This window comes from Panthera pardus, unplaced genomic scaffold (genome assembly GCF_024362965.1).
Source record: "Panthera pardus isolate Hobbes unplaced genomic scaffold, ASM2436296v1 HiC_scaffold_16, whole genome shotgun sequence".
Taxonomy (NCBI): domain Eukaryota; kingdom Metazoa; phylum Chordata; class Mammalia; order Carnivora; family Felidae; genus Panthera; species Panthera pardus.
The window spans coordinates 94906914-94925240 of record NW_026526721.1 but is presented as its reverse complement, the minus strand read 5'-3'; the positions used below and the strand labels follow the sequence as shown (position 1 = coordinate 94925240).

Below are 18327 nucleotides of genomic sequence, written 5' to 3'. Positions count from 1 at the left end.
AGGAGCTCAAAAAACAAAGTTAACAAAGGTTTCATTTTGTAAATATGGAAACTAAAGTACAACAAAGTTAAGGAATTGTGGAGGGCTCACAGAGCACATTAGGAGAAACCTGACCACCATCTTTATATTCTGATATATGCAAAATGGTCTTTATTATTCAATAAATAATAAAGAGGTTCTACAAAAAGTATCAAAGAATATTACTACTCTCTCATTTTTTACCTTTTACCAAAAAATTGAGATTAAAAATATAAAGCTAAGGGTGATTCTAAGATACACCTATTTCTGCCATACGTATCTAAAACATTTTTTATGGAAAAATACCTAAACAGTATCTATCATACAAAGTATTATTCTATACAATTGTTTTCACTTAAAATTTATTCTGGGTGCCTGGCTGGTTCAGTTGGTAGAACATTTGACTTTTGATCTCAGGTTTGTGAGTTTAAGCCCCATGCTGGGTTATAGAGATTAGTTAAAAAAATAAAATCTTTAAAAAAACAAATTAAAACTTATTCAATTTAATTCATTTTAATCTTTACTGAGGTGTAACTTACATACAGTAAGATGAATAAACCAGTTCTACTGAATTTTGATATATGTATACACCATGTTACCACCACCCTAATGAAAATACAGGACATTTCCATCATCCCAGAAGTTCACCCATACCCTGAACCAGTCAATCTCTCCCACATTCAGTCCCAGGTACCATCAATCTAATTTTTTCACGATAGATTAGCTGTACTTGTTCTAGAATTTCACATAAATAGAATCACAAGGTAGATACTGTCTGGTGTCTGCATTATTTGCTATTATAATGTTTCTGAGATGCATCAGGAGTTTGTCCTTTTTTATTTCTGAGTAATACTCCATAATTTGTTTATCCATTCACCAGTTTAAAGACATTAGTTGTTTCCAGTTCAGGGCTATTCTGAATAGAGCTGCCACAAACATTCATTTACACATCTTTATATGGCTATGTTTCCACACCTCTCAGAGTGAACACCTATAAACAGAATTGCTGGGTCATATGTTAAGTATATGTTTAACTTTTTTTTAAATTTTGTTTGTATTTATTTATTTTTGAGAGACAGAAAGAGACAGAGCATGAGCAGGGGCGGGGGGGAGGGGGTGGAGAGGGGTAGAGAGAGAGGGAGATACAGAATCCGAAGCAGGCTCCAGGCTCTGAGCTGTCAGCACAGAGCCTGATGTGGGGCTTGAACCCATGAACCGTGAGATCATGACCTGAGCTGAGGTCAGACACTTAACTGAATGAGCCACCCAGGCACCCCAGTATATGTTTAACTTTACAAAGAACTGACAAACTGTTTTCCAAAATCACTGAACCATTTTACAATCTCACCAGCAATATTATGAAACTGTGGTTGCTCCACATTCTCACCAACACGTGGTATTATGAGTCTCCTTCATTTCAGCCATTCTAGTGTGTAGTGATATTCACTGTGATTTTGATTTTGATTTCTAAAGGGATTAATGATGTTGAACATTTTTTTCATGTGCTTATCATGGCCTTTTGTATATCTTCCTTTGCAAAGTGTTAAATCTTTGGCCCATTTTTAACTGAATTGCTCACGATCTTAATTGAGTTGTAAGCATATTTTGTATATTCTGGATACAGTCTTTTGCCAGATGTATGTACTATGAACATTTTTCCTCAGTCTATGGCCCGCCTCTTCACTTTGGTAACAATGTTTTTTGAAGATTTTAATTTTGATAAATTCCAATTTGTTATTTTCTTTCATGATTAGTACTTTTTGTGTCCTAAGAAAGCTTTGTCTACCCTAGTGTTGTGAAGATAATGCTATGTTTTCCTGTAGAGATTTTGTAGTTTTGGCTTTTACCTCTAAGTCTACATTGTACTTCTAGTTTACTTTTGTGAATGGTGAGGAGAAAATTAAGGTTCATTTCTTTCATAGTACCAAACAAGATAATACTCTATTCAATTTTTCAAATTAAAAATATCCCCAATTCACTTTTAAACTTAAAATCTATCTTGACTTAGTTATTACACAACTGCTTACAAAACAATCTACACAAAAGAATACAACTCACATAATAAGAGCAATAAATCTGCCTTATAATAAAACAAACATATATAACAGCAAAACCTCACTGAGTGAAAGTTAACTTTCATTAAGGTCAAATAACCTAAATATCTGTGTTTAATGGCAATATAATTTGTTTTGTTTTGTTTTGATTGGTTTTGTTTTGTTTTTAATATAATTTGTATAAAACCAAAAAACCTTCTTGAAGTTCTCATGGTATTTTATTAAATTCCAATCTGAAATGTACGACAGAGAGCACTGTAACCATCAGTAACTTAAACACAACGTATGCTTATCTTTAACCTGAAGATCCAGACCTCAAGTACCACATTATGAAGCAGACAAGCTCACCTGAGTAGCTGCAGACTGACAGGAAGATGACGATGACGACGAGACAACAGGAATGTCAGACTGTACAGCAGCCACAGTGGTAGCGGGTGTGAAAATCAGCTGTACAGACAGAAAAACCAAAAAAATACCCTAAGACAAAAAGAACGTGTCCCACACACAATGTATAGCAGGCAAGAGAGACTGAAATTTGTGACAGAAAGACAATGCAGTTTAGGATTGTCTCCTAAGCAAAAGGTTTTACGTGACAAAGAGAAGTTTCTAATAGAGAACTAAAAAAAATAAAAATTAAAAAAATAAAAAAACCATAAACAGTTTGAAACAGCTCATGATTCTGATGAGTAGAAAAATAAATCAGTGCTCAAAAAAGAAAATGTATTTTCGTAATATGAAATCCTCATACCAAATTTTGCCCCAAATAAGCTATTATGATGCTTAAACTTTTGCCAGCTTAAAACTATGGCAGGATTCCTAAAATGGAAGTTATTTACAGTGGACAACCATAGTCACTACTCTTGAATACAAATTTCAGTGAGAAACCTGAAAAGAAACACAAAAGTCTTTTCAGTGTTCTTCATCACAAAAGATAACTATGCTACAAACTACACTATAGTATTTCACTCAGCCACATGGGATCTATAGTACAAACCTAGGCTGCCCTTGATTTTAAAACTATTCATAAAGAAATATTCATTCCAAATGTAAATGCCACAACATGTCAAAATACAACAATGAAACACCTGCAAAAAAGCTTCACATCAAATAAAGGAAGACATACTCGATTTATTTATCATCACCATCTCTTCAAATGTTATTTTTTAATATTGAAACAGAATGCCATTAGTTTAAAAAGGCAATACAATCCACTCAGAGATTATCCAATCCAATTTAATAAATTATGAGAGTTATTTCAAACAATGTGTAAATGCTCTATTTGAAAGTTGCATTACAAATTATTCAGTTTCCTATTTAAATTAAAATTACCAGTCAAAAGATCTTTTAAATTTCAGTTCTTTATATGCTAAGTTTAAATGAATTAACCAAGTATAACTTTCACAAGAAGGTAATTCCCAGAATAAACAGCTGAAAGCAGGAAACCTCAAGAGAAAATGTTCCATGTAGCTTGAACCATGTGAACCTGCAAGTTTTATAAAGAGGTCAAAGTGGTCATTTCAAATAGTTCAGTCTAATTTTAAAGCATATTATTAATTAAATAAGATCTCCTGGGGAAATAAAATCAGAAATATGGTAATGTCTACTGAATAATCTGTAAATAAAAGGTCGGTCATGTCATGGTTTCCTCTTAGAAATATGATGGAAAACTCTGTCATTTTAGTGGAAAACTGGTGATCCAGATATATATTCCATTCACTGAACAAAAAAGAATATAAATAAATATATATTAGGCCAAAGCTCTTGTCTAGCTACCTGTAAAGACACCAAATAAAGTAAATGTCAACAATTTCTACATTCCTTAAAGAAGCTCGATAGTCAAATTAGGAAATCAGCAGGTACTCAAATAAAGAATAGCCAAATTAACATTCCTGTATTAACAAAAGATCAAAGTAAACACAAGAACACAAATACCTCTCAGATTTTGAGATGGGAATGACCAAAGCTAAAAAGCATCTGGTAAACTACCAGGAACTCCAATCCAGATTTCAGAAGATTCCACAACATAAATTCTAACTTAACAGTTAACCACCAAGTTTTCATCAAATTTAGGATGTCAAAGATACACAATGGCTTTCATATCACTGCAACTCTCAATTATAATACTGTAAGATGCCATCAGTTATAAATGCATCTCAGTTTCAGAGATGTAAAAATGTGAAAAAGGTTTGAATTCAATAAAACTTTATATTAAAAAATAATCGCTCCATGTTACAGAATCTGTTAGCTTCCCAAAGTTGCTACTATTTGATACACCAAGAAGGCCTACCAATTAAAAGTAGAATTTTTCATGACATATATGTATAAGAGCTAAGCACACATATAAAAAATTTGTTAAACATTTCTTAAATATTAAAAATGCCTCTTATTGCATCAAATCAAGAAACATTTTGATCTCTCTCAAGTCCTTAAACACTGAAAAAATTTGGTAGCTCGTATCTTACCATTTGAGCTCGGAGATACATTTGAGCTTGGCTTGCCGTTAGGGTAGGGGAGGTACTCCCTAGTAACATAGTCTGTTGGGTAATACTGCCGCTGGTAGAACTGGAAGCCTGGGAACGGCTTATTAACTGTGCAGGTGTAGGAGAAGTGGAGAGGTTGATCTAAGGAAGAAAACATATTAGGTCATAGGCTTCCATTTTTTGTTTCCGTGCCAGTGAATCTCACCAAGCTGCAGTTAGGCAATCAATGGTATAAACTATGGCTAAGGAACCTAAAAGAGAGGGCTTTATCTTTGACGGAGCCTCCTTCACTTCTCTGGGCAATTATCTGCACATATGCAAACAACACTATGTACTGATTAGTAATCAGGATAATTTTTAAGGATATCCTCAAGGTGTTTTGATAAGATTCCAGCATCTTAAAATATCATTTCCACTACCTCCTAAAAATTAGGGTTAATGTTCCATTATTTTAATATTCCTTATAACACTTGAATCAACAGTTTATACTATTTTGTCAGATTCTGTCACATTTCGAGGGTTTTCTCAAGTGAACAAAAATTAAAACACAGATAATCCATTCACATATATATATATAAACATACGTGTAACACATAATTAGTATAACGTTCTCCCTCAAAAGCTCTCAAAGAATACAATTACTACTTGTCAAACGGAAAAATCCTGAATACTGATTACAAAATTAAATTATAAGCACTACCTTAAAGTTAAAACTGCTGTTAAAAAAAAGAAAACTAGTGCACAGTCTATCTCTAGGATACATAAAAAACTGATAAATGGTTATTATCTATAAAAGCAAACTGGGTGAAGCAGGTAGAGAACAAAGGGAAACACATATAGCCTTTATCTTTCCAATTTCACACCACATGCATATATTATCCTTTTTTCGTATTTTTTGTGTTTTATTTCTCTATTTTGATTTTTTAATGTTTATGTATTATCCATATTAAAAATAAATATTTTAACAAGAGTAATATAACCTGACCTCCAATACTTTAAAATTAAGAAATAAATTATAAAGCAGTTTATTAGACTTTTGATTCAAGCGACAAGGTAGACTAGACGAATACATCTATGTGCCCAAATACACTCACTGAAATGCCAAATCAACAAGAAAAACTAGAATACAATTGAACTCCTAAAGGGCAAGGATTGGGGGGTGGAATTCCCAGGTTCCAGAAAGGAAGTAACTCAAAGATGTAAGCTCTAGCTGACAGGAAGGCAGTCTCAGGGGATCCTGGTCTAGAGATAGAAGACCTGATTCTGAACCTATTTCAGGCAAGAGCTGGAGGTAAAACCCCTATTTTGAGCCGAGATCTTCAAAAGCGGTGCTCAGTACGTGCAAAGGGACTGGAAATGCTCCACCCATGTGCCCTGAGAAGCAGCAAGGGAGCCTGCCATCTGCCCTGCCTTCAATGGAAGGAGAGAGGCTCCGATGAGAATCATAACACCAGGCTTGCACCATATGGGGGATACAAAATCAAATTTACACCACCTGCAGTTCCATAACCCATCCCAAAACATTAGCATTTAAACCAGTTCAGGACATCTGTTAAAATGAATAAGGTATCTATCTGTTAAACTAAAAGAGTGACTGGAGGAAGCTAAGTGAAGGATATATTGGAGGTTTTGCATAACTTCCTAGGAGTCTATAATTGTTTAAAAATAAAACCGTTAAAAAAAAAAACAGTATAGTGGGTACACAAGAGTTGGTTAATGAATTCTCTAAACTTATGTTATCTTTTGATTTAAAAAAATATATGTACTGGCACACCTGTGTGGCTCAGTTGGTTAAGCATCTGACTCTTGATTTCGGCTGAGATCATGATCTCACAGTTTGTGATTTCAAGCCCCATGTAAGGCTCTGCATTGACAGCTCAGAGCCTGCTTGGGATTCTCTCCCTCTCTCTCTGCCCCTCTCCTGCTCTCTTTCTCAAAATAAATAAATAAACATTTAAAAAAATAAAAATACGGGCTCCGTGTTGACAGCTCAGAGCCTGCAGCCTGCTTCAGATTCTGTGTCTCCCCTTCTCTCTGCCCCTCCCCTGCTTGCACTTTCTCTGTCAAAAGAAAACAAACGTTGAATAAAATTTTTTTATAAAAAAAATACAAATAAAAAATAATATGTGTACTTAAATCTAGAATTCAGTGCATAAAGGCAATGAATATCATACACAGAATTATTCTGCAATACGGTTTTTACTCCTGGCACACCACTAAAATCCCATTAGCAATAATCACCAATGTCTTCCATCTAACAAATTCAGTGGATTCCTTCCAGACCATTCCCTCTCAATCTTCTTTACCAGCTCTTCTTTCTGGCCCACCCCCAGAGTGTTCATGTTTTGTTCTCAACACTTTTCTTTATGAATTCCTAGATTATCACATCTACACTACCACAGTCTCAAAAAAAAAACCTCAAATCTGATGACTCTCAATCCTTGATTATAAATTCATTCAGAGCTCCAGATCCAAATACCTACAGAATACATCTTTCTGGATATCTCTTATCAACTCAAATTCAGTGTGTTCATACACCAAACTCATTATAATTCCTTCTTAAACCAGCTTCACCTCAAATGGCCACAGGTATCCTCTAAAATCCCATAAGACAGATTATATGGAAGTCATCCTGAATCTTCCTTCTCCTTTACTAACATACAAAATCGGTCACACCTTACTGTTTATACATCTTTATTTTCTTTGTTTTCATTTTGATTTTTAATCACTTAGTTTGAGAGTTTGGGCCTATGGCACTTCCAGCTAGATTACTTTAGCAGCTGCAAACTGACCTCCATGCCTGAAATCTTGTTTCCTCTTACTTGCCATATAGTCTTTCCCTGATTTAATTAACTGACCATTTAAAAATCTGGGTAGCTTCAACCTCCCCTGACTACCTCTCTAGCATCAACTCCTTTCACTCCTCCATACACAACTTTCACATTAGCCATATGAAGCTACTTGCAATATCATAATATCCCAGGCCTCTGTGGCCCTAGTAACAATGCTCTGGACTGGCCTGAGCATCCCCTTAGCCCATGCCCCACCCCATCGGCACCTAGGTAGTGAACAACCCTCTTCCAAAAATCATCTGCTCTAATAAGCTTTTTTCAGGCATCCCTACATCCCACAGTAGAACTACTTCCCTTCCTTTTTGCTTGTTATCATCCATATACTTCTAGCATATACTTCTATCTCTTATAAACAATAATTTCTATAAGGTGGGGGATCATGGACTATTTGCCTTAATATATCCAATATATACAAAAGTACCTTCATTCAATAAGTTTACTGAGTTAATGAATGCCATGTTATTTTAAGGCACACTCCATAATTTTAATTAATATATAAGCCCAACACAGAGTATCAGTAGATGTGTATGAGAGAAAAAAAGCCATTTTGGTACAGTCCCTAACAAAGCAGAGTAAAAAGGCAGAGGCAGTGTGGTAATATTAGTTCAACTCTATTTTTGATGTGCTTTATAATAAATTATTAATAGCCCCCTCCCAAAGCTTTTTATTTTCCTATACCTCTACAAATGGACACTTTGAACAAAGCCTTGCTGCAAAGATTAAATCACTTAGCAGGGTAAAACTGGACTCAGGTTTTCTGACCCATGTGCTTTGGCGTTCAGAGTTGTCTTCTACACCCTGATCACTTGCTAATTTGGGTCATTCTGCAGTAATAGTGCCATGGCACTTTTTTTCGTCAGTGGAAGGAAGAAGGGGAGGGGCGGGGAGGAACTCTAGTAAGAATAGACCACACACTCTAAACAGAAACACAAAAAAAAGTCTTTATAAAAAATGATTTGCTGGTAGCTAAAATGCCTGAGAGTGCTCTGTAAGGAAGCAGAACACAAAGTACAAACAGAATGCTTTTCTTTTTCTTAAAAAAGAAAAAAAGGAAGTACGAAAACTAAATTGTAACTTCCTCACCACCTGCATTCCATTCTGTGCAGGCTGTAAGATTAAAAAACCAATATCATGTTTATTTTTAAGTTCCACATAGCAAGTGTCTCCTCACAAATGCCTAACCCATGAGGGCAAATGTATCTGTGCGAGAAGTCCATCTCCACAACTCATCTAACTAAAAAAACTTCCTTTCCTTCCCACAACTGATAAGCCTCTCTACTCTCTGCTTTGGTCTGTTGACCTGAACCAGAGCCCTTAACTGTTTGGATTATATTCTCTGTTAATTCCATCCCAACATTCCTAATTTCTTATCACTTTAAAGCCTTGGCCAATCCTGTCACCTCATACCCAAAGACCCATACTCCATAAAGGACCCATACTCCTTGAGCCCTTATTACGGAAGCTCTCTTCCCAGTTGAAAGCACTAATTCCAAGAGTTACCAGAGAAAACCACGTATACCAAGAAAAGCCATTTGACTCCCAACCATCTTGGTATCTGCCCAAAAGGAGGTTACATAGGGTGTCCGGCCCAGAATTCTCCCTAAAGCCAAAGCCCATTTGAGAACCACTCCTGTTATATGACTGATCAAAATCAATTAGGTATGTCTACAGAGACATAATAGTTCACAGACATTAAAAGGATAATATATATCTGTAATATTCAATGACAGGAAAATATCTTTAATGACCCACTGAAGAATGAAAAAACTGTAGAATAACATATAGAGTACATTCCTTGCATTCCCACTTACATAATTATGTGAAAATGTCTTCATGTATACATACATATCACATGTGAAAAACACGTTGAGAGAAAAATGAATGCATAGTATATACACACAATAATGCACTCATAAAACTGTATGTGATTAAATTTCATATATATATGGATACACACACACGCCCCTCTGGAAGAACAGTCACCAAAATTTAAAGGTGACTAATCCCCACTACGGGTAAAATTTGGGATAATGTGTATTTTCTTTTTTGTCTTTTCTATGTAGGTGTTACTTTAAAATAGGAAAGGAAATGTTATTTTCCTTTTTTTTTTTTAACGTTTAGTACATTGTTTTGTTTTTACCACTTCAATGCAGTGTATACCTTTTCCTGGCTCATTATTCAGTGGGTATTAGTAGGTAATTCAAGTGTCTAGAAGAATAAAATATTAATATTTCAAATAATATCTGCCCATTTAGATAATATCTACCTAATATTTCAAATAATATCTACTTAAAGGATTTCCTTTAAGAGACTGCACGCTTTTTTAATTTTTTTTAATGTTTATTTTTGACAGAGAGAGAGAGAGAGAGAGAGACAGAGCATGAGCGGGGGAGGGGCAGAGAGCGAGGGAGACACAGAATCTGAAGCAGGCTCCAGGCTCTGAGCAGTCAGCACAAAGTCCGACACAGGGCCTGAACTCACAGACCACGAAATCATGACCTGAGCCACAGTCGGACGCTCAACTGACTGAGCCACCCAGGCGCCCCAAGACAGCACACTTTTAATACTACTATGAAATAAAATGTGTATTCTATTTATTATAGAAAACCATTATTTCTACTATCTGAGATTCAAGCTATAAACATAACAGCAAAACAAACAAGAAACCTCATAATCTCCCATTTGCTTTCAGATTTTGACATCTTAGAAAAACTGCAATGCTGAAACAATTAAAATATGGTAAGTAACTTAAAATGTCCAGCAATGGAGATGGTTATATAAGATAAAGCGCATCCATACTATGCAACACTATGCAATAGCTTAAGTAAGATTGAATTCTGTGTGCTAACACAGAAAGATCTCAAGACACCATGGAGTGTAAAACACAGAATGCAGAACACTGCTCCCAGTGCATAAAAATATGTGTTAACATATACACACCCATTTCTTTTTTTTTTTTTAATGTTTTACTTATTTTTGAAAGAGTACAAGCAGGGGAAGAGCAGAGAGAGGGGCACAGAGGATCTGAAGCAGGCTCTGCGCTGACAACAGCCAGCCCAATGTGGGGCTTGAACTCACGAATGAGATCATGACCTGATCCAAAGTCAGACACTCAACCGACTCAACCACCCAGGTGCTACTACACACATTTCTTTATGCTCTATATGTCCATAATGCATAGGTAAAGATGTGATGGAGGGATATCCAGCACACTGAGGAGTCAGAAGGACTGAAGAGGACTGAAAGAAGGCAGAAGGGGACAGAGGGCTGAAGGGGACTTAACACTTTTTTTTACTTTTGCTGTACTTTTGGAATATTTTACAAGAATGTGGTAAAGCTGCTCATGACCATACAAATATTCAGGCTACAATTTTATTTTAAGGTGGTTATTAAGTTTTGGAATAGGTCCAAAACATAAACTCAATCACTTGAGATTTCATTTTTAAAAATCCATGACTAGGGGCACCTGGGTGGCTCAGTCAGTTGAGCATCTAACTTAGGCTCAGGTCATGATCTCACGGTTCATGGGTTTGAGCCCCGTGTCGGGGTCTGTGCTGAACTCTTGCTTAGAGCCTGGAGCCTGCTACAGGGTCTGTGTCTCTTTTTCTCTCTGCCCCCACCCCCACCGCCACTTGCGTCTCACTCTGTCCCTCAAAAATAAATAAATGTAAAATAAAAAAATTTTTTTAATTAAAAAAAATCCTTGATTAAAGTAACTCCTAAAACAGGGGCACCTGGTGACTCAGTTAAGCATCCCACTTCCACTCAGGTCATGGCGGCACAGTTCATGGGTTCAAGCCCCGCACCGGGCTCTCCACTGTCAGTGTGGAGCCCGCTTCATACCCTCTGTCTCCCTCTCTCTCCACTCCTGCCCCACTCACATGTGAATGTGCTCTTTCTCTCCCAAAAATAAATAAACATTTCAAAAAATAAAATAAAGTACCTCTTAAAATAGGTAAGAGGATGAGGACACTAGCAATAGAACACCGAGAATGACTGGTTATAAACAAATAATTTTCTCTCAGAAAAACTTACAATGGATTCATTTGATACATGATTAATCTGATTTAGACATTTTTAGGGGAAAGTAAACATTTTTAAGATTGATCTAAAAACAATCTCACTGACCCAAAAAGTATACTCTTAGGAAATTTCTTAAAAGAAAATAACTAGATATGTCAACAAGATATATAACAGAATATTCAATGCAGGTTTACTTATAATAGCAAAATTTCCAATACAGTCGCATGGGGGTTAGGGCATCAATAAACAAATTTTGGGTAGATGCATAAGACGTCACTTATCACCAGACCTCAACATGAACTCCAAACTCACAGATCCAATGTCTACTCAACATCTACAAGTGGGTATCTAATATCCACCACAAACTCAGAATGTCCAAAACCAAACTCCTGATTTTCTTCTCCAACACCTGCTTTGGCAGGTCCTTCCAGAGTTTCAGGCCAAAATGCTACAGTTATCCTTGAGTCTTCACATTTCCTCACATCTTTTATTCAGTCCATCAGCACATCCTATTAGCTCTACTTTTAAAACATATCCAAATCTCTATAATAAAATATTGGTGAAAAAAAAAATCTAGAATCTGGTCAACCACATTTCACCACATTTACTATCACCATCACAGTCTAAGCCACTAATCTCTCAGATAACCATTAAAAACCATTTAACTGGTCTCCCTGCTTCTATCTTTGCCCCCTAGAACCTAACACTGCCACTAAGTTAAAACCTGTCTGAGATCATGTGGCTTCCCTACCGAAATAGCTCTTTTCTCCAATTGCTTCGCAATTAAATGTGAGTAAAAGTTTTATCATCTCTTCCCAACTGGATTACAATTACCTCTCAAATGTCACCTCTACACCACACTCCCACTCTCTCATTCCACTCCAGCCACACTACCCTCCTCTCTGTTCCTCGAGCATGTTTGCCTCCTTCACTCTCCTTCAAATACCATTTTTATTAGCAATGCTTTCCCTGACCACCCTGGTTAAAAAAGCAAATTCCCTCTCCCCATTCCCCTTTCTTGCATTATTCTTCTTTATAGCACTTACCATCTGACATATTACATACCAGCTTACCATCTGTCTATCCCTAGCTCCACAAGGACAGAGAATTTGTCTGTTGTGTTGCTGTGCTCCCAGCACCTAAAGGGTCTGGCACATATTGAATGCTAATAAATATGTGTCGTATAAGTGAAATGTATGAATGAAAAAGAATCATAGAACTGGGCTTCAAAATCTCATCTTGTTTAGCACCATAAGTAGAAAGCTATCACAAACAAGGTTTTCCCTTTTTGACTAAATAGTACAGTGAATGAAAATCAAAACACCCAAGATTAATGTAGATCCCAGGACCAAAAGACAACAAAGAAAAAGAGAATGAGATACAAACAGCTATTGAGTCATTTAGAGACTTATGATTGCAATTTTCAGCTACATAATCCTTTCCAGCTGAAAATGCCCATAAAGGAGAAAGTATATAGAGAATGATGGCACTTCACTTACATTAAAACAGACAAATAAAATTAACTACATAAGTCTATCTGTTTACATTCATGTATAAAAACACACAGTAATAGGAAAGCCTGACACAAAATTTTTTCAGGGCCAAAGGGACTACTGAATCAGGATGTCCCTTCTACTTTATACAATTGTAGTGTATGTCCCTTAAACAACACGAGTACGTTTGTGTTTTATTTAGGCAATATAAAAATTAAAATAAAGCTCTTCAATCTACTTCCTCAGAGATAACAAATGACTAACAATTTGTTGTGTATCACAGATTTTCTTCCTGAATAGTCAGGCAGATATATAGATTTTTTTTTAAGTAAGTTAAATGACAGGAATTCTGTTTCCAGGAAGATAGAGATACTTTTCAGTATCCCTCCCACTAAATAAAACTAAAAACCTTTGATGTTACATATAAAATAAGCATAAGAAGATCCCGAGAGGTGGAGAGAAGCAGACTGGCTAAGGACCTCAGAACCCACTGAAACATGTTGTTGTGAGGTCCCTGGGTTTTCTTTTTGTCTTATAGAACCCAAAATTTTAAGCTGAAGTAGTCAGTAACCCAGAAATACAAATGGGTACAAACAAAAAAAGCCCCAAAAGCAGCCTGTTCTTTCCAGCCGAAAGACCAAGAAAGAGGCTATCTACAACATGGAAAACTTTTAGACAACTGCTCTACTCTAGCCAAACACCACAGAAAACACTCTGGCCCACCCACACCAGCAAAAACTTCCACCTACACCAGGATGTAATGAGGTACCCCAATTCTCCTAATCCTTCCAATGGATATGCTTCAGAGAAAACAAGGTAGAGAGGCAGGACTTTCATCCCAGCCAGGCAGTAACAGACTTACCACCACCAACCCACCCTGTCCCTGCAGTATCAGTGGAGCAGTAACAGGTACTCTTACTCCCCTCGCTCCCTCCAGCCAGGACTCTCACCACCACTCAGCAATTATGAGTGTCAATAGAGATCAAATGGGTAACCTGGACTTTCTACCCTCAGACGATAGTAAGGAGGTGGCACACATTCCCTTTCAGAAGCTAGCCAAAACACAAAGTTTAAATATGATACACTCATAATACTCAAAATATTGAGGTTTCAATCAAAAATCACTCATCAAACTAAGAACCAGAAAGACCTAAGCTGAATACAAAAGACAATAAGTAGATGCCAACATCAAGATGAAAGATAAAATTATCTGGCAGATTTTAAAGCAGTCATCATAAAAAAGTTTTGAACAAGCAATGTGAGCCCACTTGAATGGAAAAACTCTCAGCAAATAGAAGATACAAATAAGAATCACATGGAAATTTTAGAACTGAAAAACAGAATAACCTAAATATAAGTTAATGAGATCATACTATAACTTTTTGCTTTTTTCACTTAATGCCTAATGAAAATGTAAGTCTCTGTATACACACATATTTTTTAGCTATAGTATTCCACTGTACGAATTAACTATAATTTGTTTAATCTTTAATTAATGGGCACTTATTTATATTGTTTATAATTTTTCACGATTATAAACCATGCATAGTTGTATAATTATGTCATTTCTGCATGATTATCTATGTCATAATTATCTGTCATTTTTAGTAAATGACGTCACTAAAAATAACAGTAAGTGAAAGGGAACGCATAGTTGAAATTTTCATACACATTGACAAATAATCTTTCAAAAAGGTTGTACCAAATACATTCCCACTTATAGTGTATGAGTATACCTACTTTCTCACATCCTTGCCAATAATGGGTATTGACTCAATGTTGTTCCTTGTTTTCTGATTTAAGAGATGTCCTTGTTTTTACATACACTTCTTTGTTACTAATACAGTAAATACATTTTCATATATTGAGAAGCCAGAAATTTTTCTTTGAAAATTACCAATACAGGTCTTTTGTGAATTCTCATTGTTTACCTTACAATTATAAATGAATCCTTGTTATTTAACAAATATCAGCTGGTTAATCTACAAGGTACTAATATATTTTTAATCATTCTGTTGGTTTTTAACTTTGTTGCTTTTTTTTGCAGCAGAGTTTTTAATTGGTTTGGATTTCATTTTGGCAAATCAAATTTAACTAAATCTAAGTCCAATTCAGTTAAAGTACAAAGGCATCAACTTGAACACTCAGTCCCAACTACATTTAAAACCAAACAATCATAAAATCACCACTCTCACTACTGATCAAAGTCTAGAATTAGTCTGTTTTAATGAGGTTTGGAAAGAAGAGGATGCTGGCACCCACTGATTACCTATATATTCAATTAACAACAGCCTTCTCCACAGTTTCAACCCTAAATCACAATGACTGGATTTTGACTCCGTTGTTTAATAATATTCTATTTCTCCATTGGGATCCCACTCCTACTCTAAATCCAAGTCTATGGGTCTGGCTGATGACTTGACAACCTACCTTCTAGCCCTTTCTCCTACTGGAGGCTGGACCCTTCCCGGTGGGATTTCACTGTTGATCTGGAATCCTACCTTGAAATAACCAAAAACTGTGAAAAGTTTCTAGACTGCCACCTGACATGGCTCATTAGTATCACTACCTAGAGATTTCTGCTACCACTCTTTCCCTCTTTTGGAGACTGACCCATACTTACTAAGCTACCTTGGGTATCATAATTTGGATAGCTAGTCAACTCACTTGAGCTACTGCTCAACTGGGATATAAAATAAAACAAATGCAGTGTATTTTTTTTTTATTTTCCTGGACATCTGCTCTCCATGCTTACCTCTTTCCCCCCACCAACCAATCACAGGTTCTGGCATGTTTTATCATACATACAAGCCTGCCTGGTTTATGACAAGCAGCACTAATAATGTCATAAAAAAATAAATACAATCACTGGAATCAGAATTTCTGTGAAAGTCACATACATAAATTCATGAGAGAAAAATAGTTTAAAAGGATACCTTTTAATAATTTGAAAATCTCTCTTTGATATTTATGATATTCCAGTATTTCAAAGAATAAAAAAATTTGCCCATAATTTTTTTTAACCAGCTCACAAATGTTTACAGTGCTTGCCTTAACTACCAATGTATTAATTAAAGACACATCGGCATCAATAACCATAATTATAGTATTAAGGCTTAGGGCTAGATTACATTGCTTAAATTTTTCTTTTTCAGTCTGTTTACAAGTCATAAGTAACATCTTTTTTTTTTTTAAGTTTATTTATTTATTTTGAGACAAAGAGGGGAGGGGCCAGAGAGAGAGAGAGAGAGAGAGAGAGAGAGAATCCCAAGTAGGTATGCACTGCCAGCACAGAGCCTGATGCAGGGCTTGATCTCACGAAGTGAGATTTAACTAATTTTATTCATGTTCCAGGATACTTCCATGCCAAAAATAGGATTTTTAAATTAAAAATGTCAGTAGCCATAAAAATAATCATATGCTCCTATATACGTACTTAGTCAGCAAAGACCATACCCCTAGCTAAAGAAATACAGTACAAGTTATCTGCAATTCCTTAGCAATCTACAACTAAACTCTACTGCAGTCGATTTTACAAAGTATCAGAGTATTATCATCTTGGATCAGGAAAAATTAGTTAGAAAGGATATTATTAGGTTAACTCAATGGTTCTCAACCAGGGGCAGTTTTGCCTTCCAGGAAACATCTGCCAGTGCCTAGAGACATTTTTGGTTGTCACACTGTGGCAATGAGGAGGGCCTACTAGTATCTAGTGGGTAGAAGCTAGGAATGCTGCTAAGGACCCAAACAGTGCACAGGATAGCCCCCCTACACACACAGCAAAAAGTTATCTGGTCCATAACGTCTACAGTGGAGGAGACAGAGCAATCTGGAACTAACGAAATGTGAATATGGACTACACTGTTAAATTTCCTGCATCTGACCATTCTCATGTGGTTTTGTAAAAGAACAACTTTGTTCATAGGAAATACATATTGAAGTATTTAAGAATAAAGGAACATGTCTCAACTAACCTGCAAATGGTTCAGAAAAAGATGTCTGTCTACACGTATATATGTAGAGAGAAAGAATGAATGATAAAGCAATGAACCAAATGCTAACAATGGTGAATCTGAGTAAAAAGTATATAGAAATTTTCAATATGCTTACAATGTGAAATTCTATCAAGATAAAAAAATATTACATGCCTATAAATTTCTTTTAACTGGGAAACTGCACAATTTCTATATATGTGCAATATAGCAAATCAGATTTACTCCTTTCTCAAAATAAATTACGTTATCTTAGGGTGCTGGGTGGCTCAGTCATTTAAGCGTCCAACTCTTGATTTTGGCTCAGGTCATGATCTCACAGTTCGTGAGATTGAGTCCCGCATCAGGTTCTGTGCTGACAGTGCATGCCTGCTTGGGATTCTCTCTCTTCCACTCTCTCTGCCCTCTCCCCTGCTTGCGCTCTCTCGCTCTCTCAAAATAAAAATAAACTTCAAAAAAAAATTTTTTTTAAAGTTACATTATCTTGAATGGATACTTGTAAATTGGCCAAGATAAGTCAAGTAAGCATAAGCTGAAAAGTATTAATTTCTAAAATGTGAAGTGTCCAAAAAAAGCTAGAAACATTTAGATGTCTACCAAGGGTTGACATTCTTTAGTATATTGCAGGGAATACATGGCCTAATACTCCTGCATTGTACATTTCAGGCTTTCAATACATACTGAAAACTGCCATAATTCTGAATCACATAAAATCTGAGAAAAATCAGCAGGAAAACATATATAAGAAATAATACAAAAACATTTTTTTTTTAAGACTCAGATTTTCACGGCGCCTGGGTGGCTCTGTCAATTAAGTGTCCTACTTCAGCTCTGGTCATGATCTCGCAGTTTGTGAGTTCGACCCCTGTGTCAGGCTCTGTGCTGACAGCTAGGAGCCTGGGGCTTGCTTTGGATTCTGTGTGTCCCTCTCTCTCTCTCTGCTCCTCCCCTGCTCATTCTCTCTCAAAAATAAACAAACATTAAAAAAAAATTTATTAAAAAAAAAAACTCAGGTTTTCAGAAGCTTAACATTAGCTCTGAATTCTTGAAACTTATCATTTCTATTTCTACGCACTTATCACTTAAGTATCAATCAACAAATATACAACAGCAACTTTGTAAATATTAAGTTCACTTTTGGAAAGCAGTAATTAACATTTTTAAATCCAGGAAAAAATTTAGGGCACTTACAGATGTCTGGGACATACTTGACTGTTGTGTGACACTTCCTGTGGGGGATGTAGATGGTCTTCCACTGGACAAACTTGCCTAAAATAATAAGATCTTTATAATATGTCTATAAAAATCTGAAGTTAAAAACTTTCTGGCACCAAGATACCAAAAAATCACAATAAAAGTTAAAACATCTAGGTATGAACCAATGCAAAATTCAATTCACAGTCAACACAGATTAA

General features: G+C 35.9%; 1 protein-coding gene across 8 annotated transcripts in view; it reads right to left on the bottom strand.

Annotated features, from left to right (window-relative positions):
* The window catches only part of PHC3 (polyhomeotic homolog 3), an 82468-nt gene that overhangs the window by 55331 nt on the left and 8810 nt on the right, over window positions 1-18327 (bottom strand). For 6 of the 8 annotated variants that reach the window (XR_002077649.2, XR_002077648.2, XM_019440540.2 and 3 more), the window contains 3 exons: window positions 18104-18181; window positions 4535-4693; window positions 2421-2519 (listed from right to left, as the gene is read on the bottom strand). Coding sequence is in view for 6 of the 8 variants with exons in the window: in XM_019440540.2 (XP_019296085.2) it covers window positions 2421-2519; window positions 4535-4693; window positions 18104-18181 (336 nt within the window). In the remaining 2 variants the exon portion in view is untranslated. The remainder of the gene's footprint in view (window positions 1-2420; window positions 2520-4534; window positions 4694-18103; window positions 18182-18327) is intronic. The other 2 variants (XM_019440543.2, XM_019440544.2) reach the window with 2 other exon arrangements.